General features: G+C 28.3%; 1 protein-coding gene across 3 annotated transcripts in view; it reads right to left on the minus strand.

Moving 5' to 3' along the window:
- Nucleotides 1–3073: 3073 nt before the first annotated feature.
- Nucleotides 3074–24347, minus strand: part of LOC142331815 (uncharacterized) — a 69235-nt gene continuing 47961 nt past the window's right edge. The window contains exons 6-10 of one of the 3 annotated variants that reach the window (XR_012758097.1): nt 20422–20685; nt 14560–14773; nt 12199–12404; nt 4732–5180; nt 3074–4207 (exon numbers count right to left, since the gene is read on the minus strand). Coding sequence is in view for 2 of the 3 variants with exons in the window: in XM_075377948.1 (XP_075234063.1) it covers nt 4798–5180; nt 12199–12404; nt 14560–14773; nt 20422–20685 (1067 nt within the window). In the remaining variant the exon portion in view is untranslated. Of the gene's footprint in view, nt 5181–11980; nt 12054–12198; nt 12405–14559; nt 14774–20421; nt 20686–24347 lie in introns of those variants that run through there. The other 2 variants (XM_075377948.1, XM_075377949.1) reach the window with 2 other exon arrangements.

The following is a 24347-nucleotide window of genomic DNA, read 5'->3' on the forward strand; positions in this document are numbered from 1 at the left end:
CAGAAAAACAACAAAATAAGGTAAGATATTTCTTAATTCTATACTTGGGTAGATCAAGTTGATTTATATTTTAGTACAGAGAAGAAACAGGTTTTGAAAGCATTGATTTAAAAAAAAAAACAAATATATATATATATATATATATAATGTAATGTAATCAACTTGATCCACCCAAGTACAGAATTAAGAAATATCCTTACCTTATTTTGTTGTTTTTAACCTTTAATTTTTTTTTTTATTTATTTTTTTTGTTTTAATTTTTTTTTAATTTTAATATTTTTATGTTTAATATGTAATTATACAAAATGTTTTTTGTATAAACTGATGCAGGATCCCATGAAAATAGTCTAGCAGAAAAACAACAAAATAAGGTAAGATATTTCTTAATTCTGTACTTGGGTGGATCAAGTTGATTTACATTATATATTTATTAGTACAGAGAAGAAACAGGTCTTGAAAGGATTGATTTTAGAAAAAAAAAAAATATATATATATAAATAATGTAATCAACTTGATCCACCCAAGTTCAGAATTAAGAAATATCCTTACCTTATTTTGTTGTTTTTAACCTTTAATTTTTTTTATTTATTTTGTTTTGTTTTAATTTTTTTTTTAATTTTAATCTTTTTATGTTTGATATGTAATTATACAAAATGTTTTTTGTATAAACTGATGCAGGATCCCACAAAAATAGTGTCTAGCAGAAAAACAACAAAATAAGGTAAGATATTTCTTAATTCTATACTTGGGTAGATCAAGTTGATTTATATTTTAGTACAGAGAAGAAACAGGTTTTGAAAGCATTGATTTTCAAAAAAAAACAAATATATATATATATATATATATATATATATATATATATATATATATATATATAATGTAATGTAATCAACTTGATCCACCCAAGTACAGAATTAAGAAATATCCTTACCTTATTTTGTTGTTTTTAACCTTTAATTTTTTTTATTTATTTTGTTTTGTTTTAATTTTTTTTTTAATTTTAATCTTTTTATGTTTGATATGTAATTATACAAAATGTTTTTTGTATAAACTGATGCAGGATCCCACAAAAATAGTGTCTAGCAGAAAAACAACAAAATAAGGTAAGATATTTCTTAATTCTATACTTGGGTAGATCAAGTTGATTTATATTTTAGTACAGAGAAGAAACAGGTTTTGAAAGCATTGATTTTCAAAAAAAAACAAATATATATATATATATATATATATATATATAATGTAATGTAATCAACTTGATCCACCCAAGTACAGAATTAAGAAATATCCTTACCTTATTTTGTTGTTTTTAACCTTTAATTTTTTTTATTTATTTTGTTTTGTTTTAATTTTTTTTTTAATTTTAACCTTTTTATGTTTGATATGTAATTATACAAAATGTTTTTTGTATAAACTGATGCAGGATCCCACAAAAATAGTGTCTAGCAGAAAAACAACAAAATAAGGTAAGATATTTCTTAATTCTATACTTGGGTAGATCAAGTTGATTTATATTTTAGTACAGAGAAGAAACAGGTTTTGAAAGCATTGATTTTCAAAAAAAAACAAATATATATATATATATATATAATGTAATGTAATCAACTTGATCCACCCAAGTACAGAATTAAGAAATATCCTTACCTTATTTTGTTGTTTTTAACCTTTAATTTTTTTTTTTATTTATTTTGTTTTGTTTTAATTTTTTTTTTAATTTTAATCTTTTTATGTTTGATATGTAATTATACAAAATGTTTTTTGTATAAACTGATGCAGGATCCCACAAAAATAGTGTCTAGCAGAAAAACAACAAAATAAGGTAAGATATTTCTTAATTCTATACTTGGGTAGATCAAGTTGATTTATATATTTAGTACAGAGAAGAAACAGGTTTTGAAAGCATTGATTTTCGAAAAAAACAAATATATATATATATATATATATATATATATATATAATGTAATAATCAACTTGATCCACCCAAGTACAGAATTAAGAAATATCCTTACCTTATTTTGTTGTTTTTAACCTTTTATTTTTTTATATATTCTTTTTAATTTATTTTATTTATTATTTTTTTTTAATTTTTAATCTTTTTATGTTTGATATGTAATTATACAAAATGTTTTTTGTATAAACTGATGCAGGATCCCATGAAAATAGTCTAGCAGAAAAACAACAAAATAAGGTAAGATATTTCTTAATTCTGTACTTGGGTGGATCAAGTTGATTTACATTATATATTTATTAGTACAGAGAAGAAACAGGTCTTGAAAGGATTGATTTTAGAAAAAAAAAATATATATATATATAAATAATGTAATCAACTTGATCCACCCAAGTTCAGAATTAAGAAATATCCTTACCTTATTTTGTTGTTTTTAACCTTTAATTTTTTTTATTTATTTTGTTTTGTTTTAATTTTTTTTTTAAATTTTAATCTTTTTATGTTTGATATGTAATTATACAAAATGTTTTTTGTATAAACTGATGCAGGATCCCACAAAAATAGTATCTAGCAGAAAAACAACAAAATAAGGTAAGATATTTCTTAATTCTATACTTGGGTAGATCAAGTTGATTTATATTTTAGTACAGAGAAGAAACAGGTTTTGAAAGCATTGATTTTCAAAAAAAAACAAATATATATATATATATATATAATGTAATGTAATCAACTTGATCCACCCAAGTACAGAATTAAGAAATATCCTTACCTTATTTTGTTGTTTTTAACCTTTAATTTTGTTTTTTATTTATTTTTTTTTGTTTTAATTTTTTTTAATTTTAATATTTTTATGTTTAATATGTAATTATACAAAATGTTTTTTGTATAAACTGATGCAGGATCCCACAAAAATAGTGTCTAGCAGAAAAACAACAAAATAAGGTAAGATATTTCTTAATTCTGTACTTGGGTGGATCAAGTTGATTTACATTATATATTTATTAGTACATTGAAGAAACAGGTTTTGAAGGCATTGATTTTCGAAAAAAACAAATATATATATATATATATATATATATATATATATATATATATATATAATGTAATAATCAACTTGATCCACCCAAGTACAGAATTAAGAAATATCCTTACCTTATTTTGTTGTTTTTAACCTTTTATTTTTTTTTTTAGTTTTAATTTTTTTTAAATTTTAATCTTTTTATGTTTAATATGTAATTATACAAAATGTTTTTTGTATAAACTGATGCAGGATCCCACAGAAATAGTGTCTAGCTGAAAAACAACAAAATAAGGTAAGATATTTCTTAATTCTATACTTGGGTGGATCAAGTTGATTTATATTTTAGTACAGAGAAGAAACAGGTTTTGAAAGCATTGATTTAAAAAAAAAAACAAATATATATATATACATAAATGTAATCAACTTGATCCACCCAAGTACAGAATTAAGAAATATCCTTACCTTATTTTGTTGTTTTTAACCATTTTTTTTTTGTAATGTTTTTATTTATTTTTTTTTTTTGGTTTTAATTTTTTTTGTATAAACTGATGCAGAATCTAAGATAATAATCTTAGATTATTTTCGTGGGATTCTGCATCAGTCTATACAAAAAAAAAATTAGAACCAAAAAAATAAAAATAAAATTAAAATTTAAAAAAATAAATAAAAACATTACAAAAAAAATAATGGTTAAAAACAACAAAATAAGGTAAAATATTTCTTAATTCTGTACTTGGGTGTGGATCAAGTTGATTTACATTATATATTTATTAGTACAGAGAAGAAACAGGTCTTGAAAGGATTGATTTAAGAAAAAAATATATATATGTATATATATATATGTATGTAAATGTGTGTAATGGTCAAAATATTATTTATTGTTCTCTTTTTTTTATTCATTATCTTATAGTTTTTACTGCTTGGCTAAAGAAAAGAAAAATTATTGTTTTTTCTTGCGATTTTATACTAACTTATTCATAGTATGGAGCCAAGTATAACAATATATATTCTAAACGTAACAGAATACTCAAACAAAATGTAAGAATACTGATCACCATTGCATTTATTCCAATAAGTGTTTTTTTTGTCAAAGGAAAAATCACACTTTGATCACATGGAAGATGTTGAAAATCAAATGTATCTAACCTTGTGAGTGACACAGAACATTTTATAATTCACCTTAATGACTTGCATTTAAGCACCAGAAGTACAGAAAGATATTAGATAGTCTAGCTGTTAACCTATTAGAAAAATATAATAAAAAAGAAATTGCAATAACCAAAATAATGTAACAATTTTTACAGCAATTAAATTGTGTGTACATAGTGTAATATGAAATAAAGCACAATTAACAACTAAAAAATGTTTAAAATAAATGCCATGGCTAGTCAAGATGGATTACAAAATATTCTTTCAAAGTTTTCTGATAAATAATACCATCATTAACATTTTTGTTATCTCTAACAAAAATGTTGGCATGAAAATATCTGAAAGCCCCAGAGCTCAAAATTTTATTAGCTATTTTAATTTTTTAGAAAGACAGTATTAAGATAAATATGTTTTCATTGTGAATAATTTTTCTTATATACTAATAACTGTCTAAAGTATTCCTGTTTAATGAATATATTAACAACGGTTCTATTATCTAAAATAGAAAACCTTCTTTCATTTAACAGAATCTGTAAAATGAATAATTTCCTTCAGAAACAGGATAAATATAAAACTAAAGTAGTAACAAAAATGCATTTACAACATGGTAACTTACACTTGGTTTCACTTTAACTGTTAATTGTCAGCAAGCCTATCAGGGTAATAATTAGATAAAAAAATATTATTTATAATACAAACAACGCAGTTTATCAGCAGATCTTTTGCACATCCATTGAAATTTATGTAATTCAGTACCAACTAAATTTTTGGTTAAATTAATATTAAGTTGTAATGGATCTTGCAAACAGATTCCATTAGTTATAATAAATTTTTCATTACGATCTTGTTGTACCCTATATTTGTATTTGTTAAATGGTCCAGGTAAATAAAGTTTATCGAATTTATTTTTCACAAAAGCTTGTCCAGTCAAAGGGCAGTGAACATATTTAATAATATGATAACTACCAAAATATAAAAAAAAACCACTTAATAATTCATAAACTGAACTTTTACATGATAACACAGGTAATTGTGATATGTCTTTACAAAATCGACAATCCCAACCTGAAAAATAAAATAAAAGAAATAAAACCTTAAAAAAAATAAATAAACAGAAATAAAAACAAAAAATAAAATTAAAAAAAAAAATTATAATCACCTATATTGTTTTTTTACATTATAACTAAAAGTTTAAAAGCAGTTAACCTACTAGGGTAATAATTACTACTATAGGGTAATACCTACTATGGTATCACAACAATTCACAAGTACTTTTTACAAATGGGTCATGCAGTCATTTTTTTAAAAACTCACAGAAAATTCAATTTTCATCTTATATACTATTGAGCCAAACTGTCTGCCGCATGCCCGTGTCGATACTAGCCTAACCAAAAACATCATGCTTGCTTCCATTATCTAACACCTGTAGTTCAGCTAATGTGAACTGCTAAACTAACATTCATCAAAATTAAACTTATCTGATAATAGACCTCACTAATGTGTAACTTAGAAATAATTATTATGAATTTGTTAATTAATGTATTTACTTTGAATTTATATTATTAAAATCAAAACATGATCTTATAATTTTTTATTCTTCACTCATTTGACTGGTTTGATGCAGCTTTCCAAGATTCCCTATCTAGTGCCAGTCGTTTCAATTCTGTATACTCCCTACATCCAACATCTCTAACAATTTGTTTTACAGATTCCAAATGTTGCCTGCCTGTACAATTTTTCCCATCTTCCTGTCCCTCCTCCTAGAATAGCTGTCAAAGTAACTATTCCAGGATGCCTTAATATGTGGCCTATAAGTCTGTCTCTTTTTAACTACATTTTTCCAAATATTTCTTTCTTCATCAATTTGCCACAGTACCTATTCATTTGTCACTTTATCCACCCATCTGGATTTTAACATTCTCCTACAGCATCACATTTCAAAAGCTTCTAATCTTTTCTTCTCAGGTACTATGATCATCCAAGTTTCACTTCCATATAAAGCTATGCTCCAAACATATACTTTCAAAATGTTCCCCTGATGTTTAAATTAATTTTTGATGTAAGTAAATTATATTTCTGACTGAAAGCTCATTTCGCCTGTGCTATTTGGAATTTTATATCGCTCCTGCTTCGTCCGTCTTTAGTAATTCTACTTCCCAAATAACAAAATTCTTCTACCTCCATAATATTTTCTCTTCCTATTTTTATATTCAGCGGTCCATCTACATTATTTCTACTACATTTCATTACTTTTATTTTGTTTTTGTTTATTTTTATGTGGTAGTTCTTGCATAGGATTTCACCCACACCAATCATTATTTTTTCTAAATCTTTTTTACTCTCAACTACAATTACTGTATCATCAGCAAATTGTAGCATCTTTATATTTTCACCCTGCGCTGTTACTTCAGATCTAAATTGTTCTTTAACATCATTAACAATGTAAAGATAAAAAAGTAAGGGGGATAGAGAACATCCTTATCAGACTCCCTTTCTTATTGTGGCATCTTTCTCATGTTCTTCAATTATTACAGTTGCAGTTTGGTTCTTCTATCCCTACAGTGGAATCCTAAATTTTTTTAAGTGCTGAACATTTTATTCCAGTCTATCAAATGTTTTTTCTAAGTCTATAAGTCTACTCTAAATTTCTATAATACAGTACTTAATAAACTGCACATATAAATTTCTATAAACTACACATATTAATTTAATCTCAATTTATCCAATACAAAATTATTTAATAAAATATGATGACCAAGTATGTTATTGTAATAGCACTATAAAATAATTAAGTAGTATATTTCAAAGCATACTTTCTGTCAATTAATTACAACTATTATGAACTATTTCATAACTTTTATTATAATAATAGTAAAAAGGAATATTTTACTGTACTTACCCTACAATGAAATGGTTAAAAAAATGTTACAGCTTTACCTATCACTTATTACTTAACCATTAGCACTACATTAACAATTAAGGCATAATAAAGAAGTATTAATCAAGGAATATTTTATAAAAATCAAAAAAACATCATTGGTTATCTTTTCAAGTACCTTCACTTTTTCACTCATGCAGCTCAACCCCACTCATGTCATCTGAGTTTTCATCACTGCTCTCCAATGAGATGATTAACGATTCAACGAGGTTGTCGATCTCACTTTCCTTTGATAAGAACTCGTCTTCAATTTTTTTTTTTACATACGTCGCACTTCCTTATGCAGACTTCTTGGCCCATGCTAGCAATATTCTCTTCAGTTAACATTTGAACTTAAGGAAAACTACAAGATGTATCTTTACTAGCGACGTAGCTTTTAACATCAACCTAAATGAGTTCAATTGGGTTGAGATCCTGATGATATGGTGCCATTCTTAAGATATCATGACCCTTCTTTTGAACAACTTCATCAAGGATATAGCGACAAAATTAGGTTTGTGCAATTTTACCAGTTTGTACAGCTCGGGGACATATACAGCATCGGTAAAAGAAATGTGTTTCACTAGGCAATCTTTAATATCTTATTTTCTGCTCTTTGAGTTCAGGACTTTATTGATTTGAACATTATGGTGAAGAGCGTTGTCTGTTACTAAAACACTCCTTGGCTCCAAATTTGGCAGCAATTTTTCTTTCACCAATTTCATAAACATGTCAACTGTTTACATTATCGTGATAATTCCCAGTTTGATTTGTTGCTTTCCATATTGTCAAGGCATTTGAGATGAAACCTTTTTCACTGCAAGTATGAATAATTATTAATCTGTACCCTTTAGAGATTAGGTGTCAGACACCATTGTTGGAATTTTCTGACCACGATTGATTTTTAAGGTGTCTGCTAAGTATGTAAGATTCATCGAGATAAGTTATGGGTCATCCTTGATTAACTGAAATGCTTCATTGTCCTCAGATAAGAAATTCTTTGTTCTCAAACGTCTGGAGTTAATCATTTTCTGTAATTTTGGGTTCTTCTCCATTTGAAGCAAAGATCCTTCAGAATATATTTCAAACTGCTTTTCTGCCCTTGAAAGTTAATACTCTCTCGTAGCTCTTGTAATAGAATTTTCACTGTAGGAGGTAATGCATTTGCAAGTGAAAATTATAAACTATTTGTCTACCATTCATTTATTTAAGTCGTCCAGCCCTGTGATAGTTCTTTTAGAAGTTGGTAGTTTGCGCGACATTGAAAAATATTTTGTTTCATTGTCATCACTATCTGTTATTTTTTTCATTTGCTATTAATTGTTGTCACCACGCGCTCAGACACACCACATGCTGCAGCAGTTCTTCCTCAAGCTTTTAATAAAGGAATTGTCACAATCTAGTTATCTGCTTTTTCCTTCATAAACTTGTAAACAATAGGAATAATTTATAAGCCCTGACTATGAATGATGCGTCCTTTCAATTTTGATTAAACATTTTTATGCAAGCACAAACTTTTTAAATATTAACCTTTTAATTGTGAGCTTGAAATATTCCTAGCACAACCTCATGTAAATTCAAACTGATAAAAAGAGGTGTTTAATAATGTTTAAATAATTTTATACTATTTTCTTCATTTTCGACAACCCCAATTCTTATTTCAATTTGTAAATATGATTCAGGATTATTTATTTTATTGGTAGTGAAAATGTATATTATTGTACGATTATTCAACTATTATTGAATTATTTATTTTAACGATATTACTGTGCAAGTTATTCAGAGTAATTTTTTTTACCATTATGGACAACACTGATTTTATTACAAAATTTTAAATTTACAAAAACAAAACCAAATTTGTTGATGGAACTGGTTGGTCAGAAATTAACTAGTACAAAAGAGTGAAAAACAAGACCTTATAAGTGCCGTGCATTTTAGACTGTCATGAACAACCGTGGATTTTTATTGTGTTTTTTGCTTAGAAAGTCAAAATTTAATGTTTTTGATCATCATTTTTCTTTTTCCTGACATAAGGCAAGGTTTTTTTTACCTTTTTATTCTTTTATTTATTTATTTTTAATTATAAAACTTGAAATATTTAAAAAATTAATTTCAGCATAGAGGGTCCTGATGGTTCGTTACTATATAAGCAATGAAAAGGTTAAATTACTACCAATGAAACTACCATAAAGTTGTTTGTAAGCATAAAATAACTATCACAACACTTTATTTCATTTATTATAGGAAGACTATTATGTAAAAATCTTACGATCATACACAATTTTGCAATGCGAAGTTGAAGACTGTTAATTTATGCAATCTGTTTGTAGTTTTATAAAAGGATATTTAGGGGAGGGTTGTTTAAAAATTAATTACAACATTAGTCACTAAACTACAGTAATTGGTCATTGCTATGTTGACATTAGTCATCAATCAGCAAATTCTTACATAAATATTAGTCTAAATATGATGATGTAATAATAATAATAATAATACATCAGTGATGATAAGACATAATAATATGTTAACTGTGGTGTTATTCCTTATAAGATTCGAATGAGAACTGTGAAAGTGTCGTGCTGACAGACAGTCAACATGTTTTTGGAAGAGACCCTTCACCCCTGCTCACTCTTCAGTTGGCCTGCCTGGCCATGCACGCAGATAGGTACAACAGTACATCATGAGTACATCAAATTAAATATTCAATTCAAAATTTAAATAAACATTAAATAACATTCATTAAATTTTTTGGTTGTTTCTTTAGTATTTTTACAAAACAAAAAAATATAAATATCTTATAAACAAATTTTTTTTATTGGAAAATTAAACTTAATAAAAATAAAAATAAAAAAATAAAAAATGTAACTCACAAAAAAACATTCTGTACAGTTTACACCTAATTAAGAAATTGTTAAAACATTAACACACACTTAAACAATATATTACAAATAGTGCAATTTTTACTAGTAAAAAACTACAAATTATTCGGTTACTAAAAAAAAAAATAAAGCTTAAAATTATTAAAATAATGTTAACAGATGATTTACACAATTGGAACAATCATTTTTGAATAAATAAATCAGCAATGGCTCTCAATTATTACAAAACAAATAAATGCTATGGAAAAAATTCTACGCATCGCAGTTATAAATTAAGCAAAGTTTAATAAATAAATATAAAGCACTAATTTATTCAATGAAGAATAACCCTGACTTATTTATTTTTATTGAATATACACATATATTGTGTAATAAATTACTATTATTTTAAACAATTATTCTTTCTTTATTTCAATTTTAAAAAAAGGCCATGTAAAGATCAAAGATTTTTGTAGGATATTTTTTATGTACACTTAATATTTTTATAAACACTAACATAAATGTAAAATTCTTCAATTTTTTTTCATAAAAACTGTGGAAGACACATGTGGCAAACTGTACTACAAATTTATTGAATTGCTTCTACAAAACCTGCAATACTGGAAATGACATTTCTATTACCTACGTCAATAGTCGTAATATCTAAATGGATAGATCACATTTATTAAACATAATGGAAATGGCTTATATTTTCTTCACAGGTATCTCAGAATTAACAATATCATGATTAACAATATAAATGAATTTTCCCAGCAAATAATGACAGTCTGAACAATGATGGAATTTTTAGTTACAATTAACACCTACTCATTACCGGATTCTGCAACTTTAGTCATACTACATGGAACAAAGAAAAAATGCACTACTCCTAAATCATCTTGTATATTTATTAACCTTGACGATTAATTTATGGAGAAACAAATGTGTTTTACAATATTTTGTTCCATCTATCTTCTTTTATAGTGTTTTTAAATGAGCCAAAGAGGCTCCCCTAAAAAATATAAAAATTTTATTGCTAAATAATTCACATTAAAGATGACCATGGCTATAAATTTAAATACTACTGTTTAAACAAAGGAAAAATTTTGCCTATGGCAAACTAAAGTCTTATTCATGTAGAAAGAAAGTTGTAAGCTTATTTAATGTTTATCCATTGTTTTTATACAAATTTACTACATGCTTTTCCTAAGGTAATCCTGTGAATTCCACATCTTAAGTCTTATTTATATAACAAAAGCATTATTATCTTTTTAATGTCATCCATTTTCTATTATATTCATTATGCATTTAATTATTACTATTGTTTAAAAAAGGAGGAAAAATTTTGATTTATTTGAAAATGTAATGTCATTTATTCAGGGCAAAGTAAAATAATCCTGTATTCCAAATTTCAAGCCTTATTTACATAATGAAAAAGTTACAAACTTTTTAATGTTACCGTATTACATAAGAGGATCCTTCAAAATCATGAAAACTGGACTTTTGCGTTTAATATTTGTTATAAAAGAATGAAAACATAAAACATATACTGCTTTTATACGTAGTCTCCCTGCAGTTCTACAAATTTATCCCAAAAAGTGGGAGAGCTTGTGGATTTCTTCTCATAAAAAGTTTGATGAGCCAATTGCACACAAACTTCATGTTGATCTGAAATCATATCCTTCAGGAGTCTTTAGCCAATTTTCTGTTAGGCCTATTTTAAATTTAGGGTCAAAAGTCTTGGAAACCATACCACACAAACTTTTTGGAACCCAAGGTGCTTTTTGATAATGGTGGGTACTTCCATGGTGGCTACTTCCAAACCAATTTCATCAACCACATATGCCAATCATCTTCAATGAGATCACAGATCACTGAATGTTACATTTGTAATTGAATACCTAGTGTGACTCATTTTCTACAGTTTCTCAGTCTCCTTTAAATTTTCTAGCTCAGTAGTAGACATAGTAGATGATGGTCATATCCTTAACTTCCCAAGTCTAGACAAAATTTTGGAAGATTTGACACACTTATTTATAAGATACTTCACGATACTGACCAAAGAGACTTGAATGCTGAGTCTGAACCTGGAGTGTCCATCTCTTCCCCAAATCTCTACTGACAGTATCCCGCTGCGCCAACCCACTCACATTAGTATGTGAACTGTGGAAACAATGACCTTCGAATTATAATTTTATTAAAAGTTTCATATTTATTATAGGGTAGAAGGGTTAACACTGCTAAGCTACTGATTTACCATGTATTCTATTCTTATTTATTAAAAAGAAAAAAAATGAATCGTACATACCAGCAACAAATTTTCTTCCCTCTTGATTATTATGCCGTAATACGACTACAGGATGCACAAGAGGATTTTTGTTCTTCATTAAATAATATAATACCATCCACGTAACAGCATACTGAGATACAGTTGCTGTTAATTTAGTATGTTTTGCCCACTCTTTAACAATTAATATCAACTGAGTAATTCTGTCATCAAACTGAAGATATGTCCTAACACAAAAATAAGGTTATGTACAGTTATAATAAATCAAATAAGATTACTGCAAATAATTCTATTCATCAAAGCTTTTTTTAAAGAAAAAATAATAATTAGAAAAAGTCAGATCTATATAATGTATTTCAGTCTTTAATTACAATTATTTAATATTTGCATGTTTATTGTTTATTTATTATTGATCTGTCTGTAGGATTTCAGTTTATAAAAAATTTTTATGACCTATCTCACACTATGTCCTTCACAGCCTAGGGTACTGTTTCAACACGACTTGTTACTATCAACTGTATTTTATCATCATTTACAGAAAAATTATACAAGTATTACTGCAAGTAGTGTAGGCACAGTTTCAAATCTATAATTTAATTTTTGTAATGTTTAAAATTTTAATTCTTAAAATACTGACTTTAACTTACATTTTTAACTTCATAAATTGTCAAACACATTGTACATTAAAAATGTTCAAACAATTAAAAAAAAAGGGAATGTTAATTACTAAAGGTATTTTAATTTTTCTCATTACTTCTTTTTGTTCTCAGTATAATTAAAAAATGATCAATATTTTATCTGAGCTCTTGTTCATGTACAACTGATAATATTTAAAAACAGCTGACAACACAGTTGTAGGACTTTCCAGTGATGTGGCTTTTTTCTGATGCACAGCTTACACACACACAAATTAATTAAAAATATTTATTAATTCACAATATTTTATTATTACTTAATTCAATGAGTTTAACTAAAGCGCATGCATACCATTATTTCATTCGCGCGGGTGTGGCGGTACTAGCGGCCACTATAAATATTATTCATTTATTTGCTGCTCACCTTATATATATACATAAAAAAATAACTTTATAAAAATTCATTTCATAAAGCACATTTTATCTTAATTAGACACATAATTTTAATCTTTTAATATATGTTTTTGAACATGATACACATGCAGGAAATACAACAAACTGTGTTTTGCTACTTTCTGTACAGAATTGCTCGTAACTGTAATCTAGCAGAAATAAACACAATAATAAAATGTACACCTCTGCTTAACTAAAGAATTCTATATCTATGGAAGGAGAATTTGCTATCTACTGAACTTATGCAGCTACAGCTTATAGTAGAAGGCAGCACTTAAGCGAGCAAAAAACGTATTAGTGAATATAACAAAAGATTTTACTTTTGGTAACAGTAATTAAGGGTGCCTGCTGCTTGGCTCAGCTAGGAAAAACTCCCACCCCCATACCTTTACTGATTGTAGTAGAAATCTAAGCTCAGATTTAAAACTTATTTTTCTAATTATTCCAGAATAAAAAGACAATTTTAAACTTCCACTGAAACATCCTTACGTTGATCAAGAGGATTGGTTGGGAGGTAAGAGCATTCAGTTTAAACATTACAGTATAATATATTATCATATTTTGAATTGAAATGTGTCCCAAAATATCTGCAGTTTTATCAGGGATAATTTTTTATTCAAAATAGATTAAAAAACAAAATTAAATTTACATGAATCAATATATATTTCTCTTTATTGGAATATAAAATTCTTATCCAAGCATAATTAAGAAAAGAAAATTACATATACTGTAACCTGATTTTAGACCAAAAAATAATTATTATCTTTAGAGCTCACTAAATAATAACTTTAAATAAGGCTAACATTATATTTAATAAATATAGTTCATATTGAAAATTTCTTCTACACTAAGCATAGGCTAATTTGTTATAGCATATGTTTTCACGAATAAGAAATTTGTAAACAAAGGTATATTACATTATAAACAATTGATTCAAGAAGCATTCACATTAAGCCAAAAAAAGTGAAACAAATGTACATAAGAATAATATACATGTCTGTTGTATATTAATATGGAACTATGGTCGTAATTCACCAGCAATATGATTAAATACAATTATGTGAAAACAGCCAGTAGTGCTTTCTAAACAGAAAATGTTAAGGATATGCTCACAACTAGTCTGGAATACTAAAAGTGTCTTTTTTTTTTAAAATAGATTCTTGTTTGCTATTTTTAAAAGTTGCAAACCCCTGTAAATATATGAGAAACAGTCATTGCATCAGAAAGTAAAATTCTACAATGTAATGTTACTTGTACACCCATACTAATGAGATTCTGTAATTAAACTACTTACTTTATCAACTCTGTATTTTCTACAACAATTCCATTCAAGAAAAATATATTGCAATCTTGTGCACAATTTTTATGTCCTGCATGAACAATTGGAGCCTGATTACTAACTCTAATGTTATAAAATGATGGTGAACAGCGTAATGAATCTGAAATGTTGTTTGCTAGACGTATCAACATGAATGGATCTAGATTTTTATCACCAAAATAATTATTGCCTGAAAAAGAATCATTTATTTGTTATGTATTACTTAATTAACACAATATATTAATCAATAAGATAAACTGTACATCCATTTTCTTTGGACTGAGAATAATCCTGAATATGCAAGCTGCAACCTTCTTGGTAGTCAATTACAATTCTAGTAATCTACTACGCCATACATGTGTAAAGTATATTCTAAATTACTACATTCAATTTGAATATCCTAACTGGCTTTTAAATCGTCTGAAAGTTTGTTCTTTGAGTCAAACATTCAGTAATTATACAGACCAGAGTGCTGACTCAAGAAGGTTAAAAATAGTTTCATACCACTCAATCAAAAGTTAGCAAACTGTCAATTTAAAAAACCAATTGCCCGGCTTTTATGTATACTGAACAACCAGAAAACACTAGATTTAGTAGAATTTAGGCCTGATGAATATAAAATTGTAGCAAGTTCCCTAACTTGCTTGTTATGTAGTATGAACAATACTTTCTTCTTGCCTGAACAAACAGTATCATGTGAGCTTTAAATTCTCAACAGAACAAGACCATTAAATTAATTTTTGCAGGTTAATGGTAAAAATCTATCAGTTTTCAAAACTTTGGGCTTACAAATATCTTAACTGTGTTCACCACATGGAATGGTTGAATTGTGAACATTACTACTTTCAGAAAAAGGAACTCTGGTGACTTTTGATTCTCAGATGCTTTACATGCATCACAGCTACACAAAAGACTGATGTAGAAAACAAATTATCATTCTTATTTCTATTGTGAAACAATGTGTAATGTACATTGCTATAGTTAGTACAGAAAATGTTTATGTTAAAAATTTATAAAATATAATAAAAACTAATAATGATTCATATTACTATAAGAATACGATAAGGTATGAAAGTTTAAATATATTAAAGAAAAGGAAAGTAACCTAAGAGAAAACTTAACGTGTTTTACATAGCTTGTAATATTTTGTAAGTTATAGCTTCTTTTACAAAAAAAAAACTTTTTTTCGATTGGAAATTAATAAAGGTAGTTTTGCAAACATAAAAATATTGACATAAGGTTATAAAATGATTTAATTGTGTGTAGGATTTTTTTTGTCTTCAGTCATTTGACTGGTTTGATGCAGCTCTCCAAGATTCTCTATCTATTGCTAGTTGTTTCATTTCAGTGTACCCCCTACATCCTATATCCCTAATAATTTGTTTTACATATTCCAAACGTTGCCTGCCTGCATAAATTTTCTCACCTACCTGTCAGCCCTCAAATATCAAAGTGACTAATCCAGGATGACGTAAGGTGTGGTCTATCTGTCTCTTCTTTTAGTTATATTTTTTCAAATACTTCTTTGTTCATTAATTTACCGCAACACCTCTTCATTTCTCACTTTATCCACTCATCTGATTTTTAACATTCTTCTATAGCCCACATTTTAAAGGATTCTAATTTTTTCTTCTCAGGTACTCCAATCGTCTAAGTTTCACTTCCATGTAAAACTACACTCCAAACATATACTTTCAAAAACATTTTCCTAACATATAAATTAATTTTTATATAAGCAAATTATATTTTTGTACTGCAAATTTTATATCGTTATTGCTTCATCCATCTTTAGTCATTTTACTTCCTAAATAACAAGACTCTTCTACCTCCATAGTCTTTTCTCGTCCTATTTTTATATTCAGTAGTCCATCTATTTTATTTCTACTACATTTGATTACTTTCGTTTTTTTCCTTGGTAGTTCTTGTGTAGGACTTCATCCATACCATTCATTGTTTCTTCTAAATCTTTTTTACTCTAAGGTAGAATTATATATCTATGTAACATATAATTACTATACTACAAATGTTCAAGCGATATAAATAAATGGGAGACATCAAAGATTGTAAACATGAAAACAGAGTTCATATAATGCACTAAGATTGTTTTTTTTTGATTGATCATATAATCTTGACACATGTCCATGAAAATGTCAAATCTAACTGGAATTAAATTTACAGGCTCTTCTGGATTAAAGGCAATGCTAATCGGCTAAAAATTCTGTATTGAAAAGTAAATGTTTAAATGATGATGAAAAAAATCAGTTATAAATTTAAGTAACCCTTAATTAATAATATTTGATTTCATAACTAACCACAAAAAAAGCTATTTAAAATACTCCTAGACCAAGGAAAGTGTGAATTTAGTAAGTTCCTCCTATCAAACCTAAACAAAACAACTGATTGTTCAGCCTGTGACTTAGAGATGGGCATTTGTGTTGTTTCTGCGAAACAAAAATGAACTTTACGTTGAAAAAAAAAGCTGTTTGTAGAAACTGAAAGGGAAAAATAGGTTGTATTATTAATTTATTAATGATTAACAGATTTTTCACAATATTTTTCCATTACACTGCTAAACCGCTTGTTTTTTGCTTTTAAAAACAACAGTTTGATTTTAATATTGTTCTCAATGCATTAGCTACAGACTGCAGGATGTTTTGGTTGATGCCAGTAAACACAATACAATATTTTATTACAAGATTTGACAGCAGTGACGCCATTGAGTCAAAAAACTGTCAAACTGTTTATGACCCTTTTATTCTGCACTTTAATATTACAGTATTTTCATAAATAAGTTTATTTGGTTTTTAAAACAATTTGAAGTTAGCATTTAGCTTATGTTGTATTTAATATAGATAAAATGACAGTTTGCTGAGAAAATGACCTGTTTGTTTGTTGTCAGCAAACAGCTTATTCCTTTATCTGTTTTTGTTACATTCATTAGAGTGAGCTGACAGCTCTATCTGGTGATTCAATGTGTTTGCTAGGTAGTATTATTGGTTGTACTGAAATAACAGTTTAGTCAAACTGTTTAATATTTTCCAACACATCACTACTGTGAGGTATCACTCACTTATAAAGCATCTTTCTTTTTGGCCACACATCATTCATTAACTATTCACACAGACCTACTATCAACCAAAATAAATTAATTTGCAGATACAAATTTGAAACTGGATTTCCACCAGTTAGTTAGTGGCTTGATAGATTTCCAAGATTCATTCAATATTACTTAGGATTAGAACAAAATTTCAGAATACAAAAATGGGCTCTCAGATCTTTTTTTGGTACCAGTAATTGTTATTCATGTAGATAAATTTATAGTAAATTATAAATTTTGACATTTCCATTTGTTTACAAACATAGAATTTTTGGTAAAAAAAATTATTTCAGAAAGTAACAATATTCATAAATATTAAACAACATATCACAATTATATTCACGTTACAAAAATACTTCACACAATACGTAAAGATTTTATTTGTTTCATTTCTATTTTTAATAATGACATACTACTCTAAAACATTATCCAATCAATTTATTTAAAATTGTATAAACTTGAATTTATTGGGTAGTTTGTTTAATATGCATTCAAAAACGTTCAAAATTGATTATTGGTTTATTTAATTATCTTCACACAGTTACAAGAGTATAATTTCATTGAATTATTTTTACAGTTAAATTGGATTATAATACTTCTTTTTTTATTTATAATCTTTTACTTTACAGCTCTAATCAAGGATTTCTATGGTTTTGTTTGGACATCCTTCTAGGAAAATTCAGCAGCAGCCATTTTTGTTATCTCTGGAATAGCAAACCCAACATTCCTGACATTATCTGTATAATGTAAAATTACATCACCAAACGAATAAAGTATTTATTTAATAAAAAAAAATAAAAAATTAATGGTATAGAAAAAACATATTTACAACTCTGATACAAAAAAACACCAGTTTCTTGATTTATACAATTTAGAAATAACATAAGACTGCAGTCAAACATTGAGGCAATGTTAACCACATCATTACAGCAATGTAATATGATAAAGAAAATTATTATTTATACCATATACCAATTTAGCTTTGAAATTTTTTATTTTTTGTGCTTAATTGTATATTATGAGCTAAGGAATCAAATGAAAACATTAGGTTTTTGACTGTCTATTACTGTTGCGATTTCATATTCAGTGTATGAAATTTTATGCTTAGAGCATAAGCACAGAGGGATGGCTGAAATGTAATGCACAGATGCTCATAACGCGCAAATGAAAAGAGATATGCAAATAAAATAAATATTGCATAAAAGTATGTTTTATTTACCACAAATACTTAATCTACTTTTCCAAGTAGTTATTGTTTACAGCTTTCACCTTTCTTCCAATGGTGAACCAGTTTTCTTATTCTGTCAATGAAAAATGCTGTTGGTCTTTCCTTGATCCATAACCTCACTGTGTCCTTCAGTTCATCATTCCTGGTGAAATGAATACCCTTAATACTCTTTAATTGCACAAAGAAGTGAAAATCTCAGGGCACCAAATTTAGTGAGTGTGGGGAGCTGTGGTACAGGAAATTTCAACTTCATAAGAGCCTTGGCAGTTGCACATGATCTGTGTGGTCGAGCAATATTGTGTTGCAGAATTATTGGCTTCATGGATTGTCAAACACAATATACATGTCTCCTAAGGTTGTTTTAACATCCTTGTGTATCATTCAGAATTTACAGTTGAGCTGGATTCCAGGTAATCAATCATATATGCACATGTGGAATCCAAGAACACTGTCAAGAGAATTTTTTTTGTAGAGGGTTTTGTTTTTCTGATTGTGGTGAACCATATTGCTGGTAATTCCATGCTCTGCCATTTTTCTTATGGATCATAATAATGCACCCGATTTTTGTTTCTCATCACAATTTTCAAAGAAAGTAATTTCCCTCACCACAACAATGTTACAGAAGTTCAAATTTTTGCTGCTGATTGTGCAGCATGCACCACATTTAAATTTTATGGGAGCCCAGTTGTGCAATAATATATCCTACTTATTTTTTTATAAGCCTATCCCGGTGGCGATGCATTATTGTGTGATGTAATGGTCATTTTGAATCAATTCATCCATCTCCTTTTGGTGCTTCCCATCAGTCACAGGATCGATCAACTGCAAAATTGATTAATGTCATCGCAAGGTACATTCTCAATATTTGCTTTACCAGCATCTGAAACATTAATTTTATTGCCTACTTATAGCATTTCAATTATAGCTTAAGTTTCATTACCATTAACAGCTATTAGATGACGATGAATATCAGTAGCGTCCACTTTTTCCCCTAAATCACTGCATGTTTTAGATGCAATAACATAACAGGTGTATTTGACTCTATAACTATGACTGACAGAAAACGAGAGGACATGAGTCAATGAGTTTTGAAATATTAGTAGTAAGGGAATGAAACTATAAAATGGCAACACCTGCCCCTACACGAGACATTTTGTTCTCCTATTATGTTACAGTATGCATAACATTTCAGCTGCCCATCATATGAGCTAACTGATCAGACAAGACTACCCCCCAGTATGTATTTTATTTAACGTCATCAACAGAAGGATAAGTGCAGCGAGACAATCTAAGATCAGCGTAAATCAAATGCATATATTTGATCAGTTCAAAATTCATCACTGAAGGACAGGGAACTCATCAAGAAGAGTATGCTGATAAAGCTGAATAAAAAAAAATTTTGTGTTTACCTAAAATTTATTTACTCATTCTTAAAACCTTACTATCATATTAGATTTAATAATTTTCAAGAAAATTATTAAAATAAATTAAACGATTTTAACCGATTACTGACCAATTTCAATAAACACATCAAATAATGAGTCACCACAAGATAAACCAGTAGCCCTGGAACCAATTATTATAACGCTTTTAATTTTTGATATAGCATTTTTAATATCATTTAAAATAATTGATGTTTCAATCTCCATAACACCTCTGTTAAGCGTTTTCTTATGTTTTAAGAATTTGGCTTTCTTATGTAAATCTTCCATTAGATTAAAAAAATTAGGAACTGATGAAAAACTTTTTGATACAAATTTAGGTAGCTGAAGATTCACTAAAAAAAAAAAAAAAACATTAATAAAATAAATCCAGAAAAATAAATAATTTAATAAGTAATTACTAAGTGACTTAATAATAATTAAAGTAAAAAAAAAATAAATTACATAAACAAAGATCAATCAAAATAAATTAAAGTGACGTCCACTAGTGATATAAGAAAAATATCTATCTGCATCATGTCAGTACTAATGACATCCTTTATTTGTTGAATAATTAAAAAATCAACTAAGTTGAACAAAATCAAAAAAGTAGTTCAGTATAAGGACTTCAATACAATGAAAACAGTTATAGTAATCCACACTGTTTATAGATTTTGATTATTTACTCAGTTCTTCATCAGGTTTTTAGAATTTTGGAGTTAATCGGAAGAAATGTCAAATAGATATTTGGTAAAAAGTTCAATCTAAGAAATACAGCAACTCCTTGCTAAAAATGGGATAAATTTAGGCAGTTTAGTGTGAATAGTACAACCATGAAAAACAAGATTTCAGTTTAAGAGAAAAACTGAGATGAATTCCCCTGTTTTAAAATTAACAAAACAAAGTAAGTATAATTTAAGTAAAAAGAGGGTATTTGATGAATTACTTATAATGAATAATTTCAGAGACATAATTAAAACACTTATTTCTTTATCTTGATGTTTGAAGTACTGTTATTAACTCCTTAAACTTAAATTAAAATTATTTTCCAGAGTGTAATACATAACAAAAGAAAGTATTTTTTTTATCCAAAAAATGACATACGCACATGTATAAATGTGTCAACCTATGTTTTTATTTTCTTTTCTTTTTTTTTAATCTCCGGGTCCATCGTTACATATTGCTTCAGAGGATGAGATGTACGATTTTTAGCGTATGTGAAAATGCCATGCTTGATCGGGATATTCGAACCTGGGACCTCTTGATGAAAGGCCGAGACGCTACCAGCTAGCACCAAAATATCCTAAAAAAATCTGAGATTTGGCTCGATGTCTTCTATGAACGTTGATGCCATTAAAATTTGTTGCTGACGTCTTAAGGGAATTTTGAGTATGTGGTGGGTTATATGTTGTGATGTGTAAAGTTTGGTGAAAGACTTAGTTTGATATAACTTGAGTGCAAATAAAGACATATTGGAAAAAATAAATTTTAAAAAACTATTACCACTTCTAAAACAAATAATATATTTCTTTCTCTTTTTTGTTTTTAATACTTTCTTAAGCTTTAAATTTAATGTTACAACTTCTATAAATGGGGAAATTTACATACTCAATTTTTAGTAATGATATGTTGTGGACTGCAAGTCAGAAATTTGGCTACATGTTTGATTGAATTGTAGTGATTACAGTATTGTGGCTATGACAAATGGAGTAGTTATGACATTGGAGAGTAGATTCTTAAAATTGAAGAACAATAACAACCAGACTCGCTTTACTGCCTCAACTGTCACTGTTTATATCCAAACATAATTGACAAGGCTCTGAAAAGTTACTCGTTACTTTAAGAAACATGATCACTGTAATGGTAATATATCGTAATTGAGGTTCAATTACTTTTCTCAGCCTACTGGTTTCATAATTTCTAAGTGTACAACTTTTCCTTCAAACAACTTCATGGCCTGGCTGTCTTGGGCTGTCAGATCAGAGAGTCATTCTGTTTGTTCTCTCTTTCCCAACTACCTGTTTTGTAATTCACAAATCAAAATTTCCCTTGAAACAAAGTTATAGTGAGAAAGTGCACCATCCTACTGGAATAAGCAATGTTTGAGTTCATCACTTTGCATCACTGGCACCACAAGTTTATGAAGAATTTCACAATACTGATCAGCATTAACAATTCATTCAAGATTTGTATTTCTATCAATCCTTCCCATCTAATTGCTGCCCAAACTATGATCAACTTGAATTTCAAACATGCTTCTTTAATAACTTGACGATTCTGGGCAAGAATGTGATTTGTTAAAATCTTGTCTCACCAATCACAATCATTTTGGAATTTAACTGCCCATGCTGCAACTATATCTTGCTGCTGCATATTTGGTGCTATATTGCCTAATACTGTAAGCTCAGGGATGTAAATCCTATATTATAAAATGTATTTTCAAGTTTAATATACCATTCACTATTTCCCTCTGCAATGTACAGAAGCATACTACATTTACTCTGAACGTGTAGCCAAATTTCTGATTCAGCTATAGATTAATATTTAAGTAAACACTACAGATATTATCTAATAATGTATTTTTTTCTAATATGTATTTAAGTAACATTACAGATATCATGAAAAAATTATCCTTAAAAGACTTTCGGTACAGTACGGGAACAGTGTGTTGCTGCAATGGAGTGTCTACGAATGGATTGAAAAATTCAAAAATGGACGAAGGAGCCTGACGACCGTTTACCACCACAAATGAGAAAAACATTGAGCGTGCACATGACATGGTTTTCTTAAGACAGACAAGTAACTACTGATGAAGTGGCACATCTTCTGCAAATTACTCACGGTTCTACCTATGAAATCATCCACAACAGACTTGGGTTTCATAAAGTCTGTGCATGATGGGTCCCAAAACAACTCACATAGTTGCATAAACAAACGCACTTGGGCATCTGCCAAAAACATTTGGATCACTATGGTAACAAACAGGACATCTTCTTAGACAGAATTATCACTGGTGATGAAACATGGATCCATCATTAGCCAGAGAGTAAATGGCAGAGTGTGGAATGGAAACATCCAAATTCGCCGTGCAAAAAAAGTTCAAGACCCAACCATCTGGAGGAAAACTGATGCTTATGGGACTCACAGGGCCCAGTACTGTAACATTATGAGGAAAGGGGCACGACAATAAACAGCACGCGTTACAGTGAGATGCTTACTGCCAAGCTGAAGCCTGCAATTCTAAGTAAACGCCGAGGACTGCTGTTGAAAGGTGTTGTGTTGTTGCATGACAATGCCCGTCCTCATACTGCTGAAATGCTCCAGAAACTCAAGTTTGAAGTACTGACTCATTCTCCGTATAGTCTCTTGCCTCTTCTGACTACCACTTGTTTGGTCCACTCAAAGAGGCATTAAGGGGCCGTCGAAACAGTGAACAGTTTACCTCAGACGAAACAGTGAAAGAAGCAGTGCATTCCTGGCTCACAGCTCAACCGAAAACTTTCTTTTATGAGGGCATTAGGAAGCTTGTGCAATGATGGACCAAGTACGTCGAAATGCAAGGGGACTATGTTGAAAAATGATGTACATGTAAGTTTCCTATTCGTATTGCAATAAAATTTATAACTACATTACAGATAATAATTGACTTACCCTTTTATTACAAATTTAAATTTACACAATCATTTGAAATTCATTAAATTTCTTAATTATAGCTAGTAAACAGTGAAAGTAAGCTAGCTTGAATGTTTACTTCAAACTGGGATTATGAAGCTGATAAATTTATATAAAAGGACAATACAAAAATTATCTACACTTTTTGTTGTACAATTTATTTACATAAACATAGGGGTTCAACATTTACATAATTTTTCTTCACAGTCACCTCCTTTATCAACACACTTGGTCCAGCAGTCCACAAGCTTGTGTATCCCTTCCAAGGTTTTTGGTTGGTCATGAAGCGACTTTTGTACTGTTTCTTGCACACCGAGGTCTGTGGAAAATTCACAAAGCATTCTTG

The sequence above is a fragment of the Lycorma delicatula genome, chromosome 10 (genome assembly GCF_047948215.1).
Source record: "Lycorma delicatula isolate Av1 chromosome 10, ASM4794821v1, whole genome shotgun sequence".
Taxonomy (NCBI): Eukaryota; Metazoa; Arthropoda; class Insecta; order Hemiptera; family Fulgoridae; genus Lycorma; species Lycorma delicatula.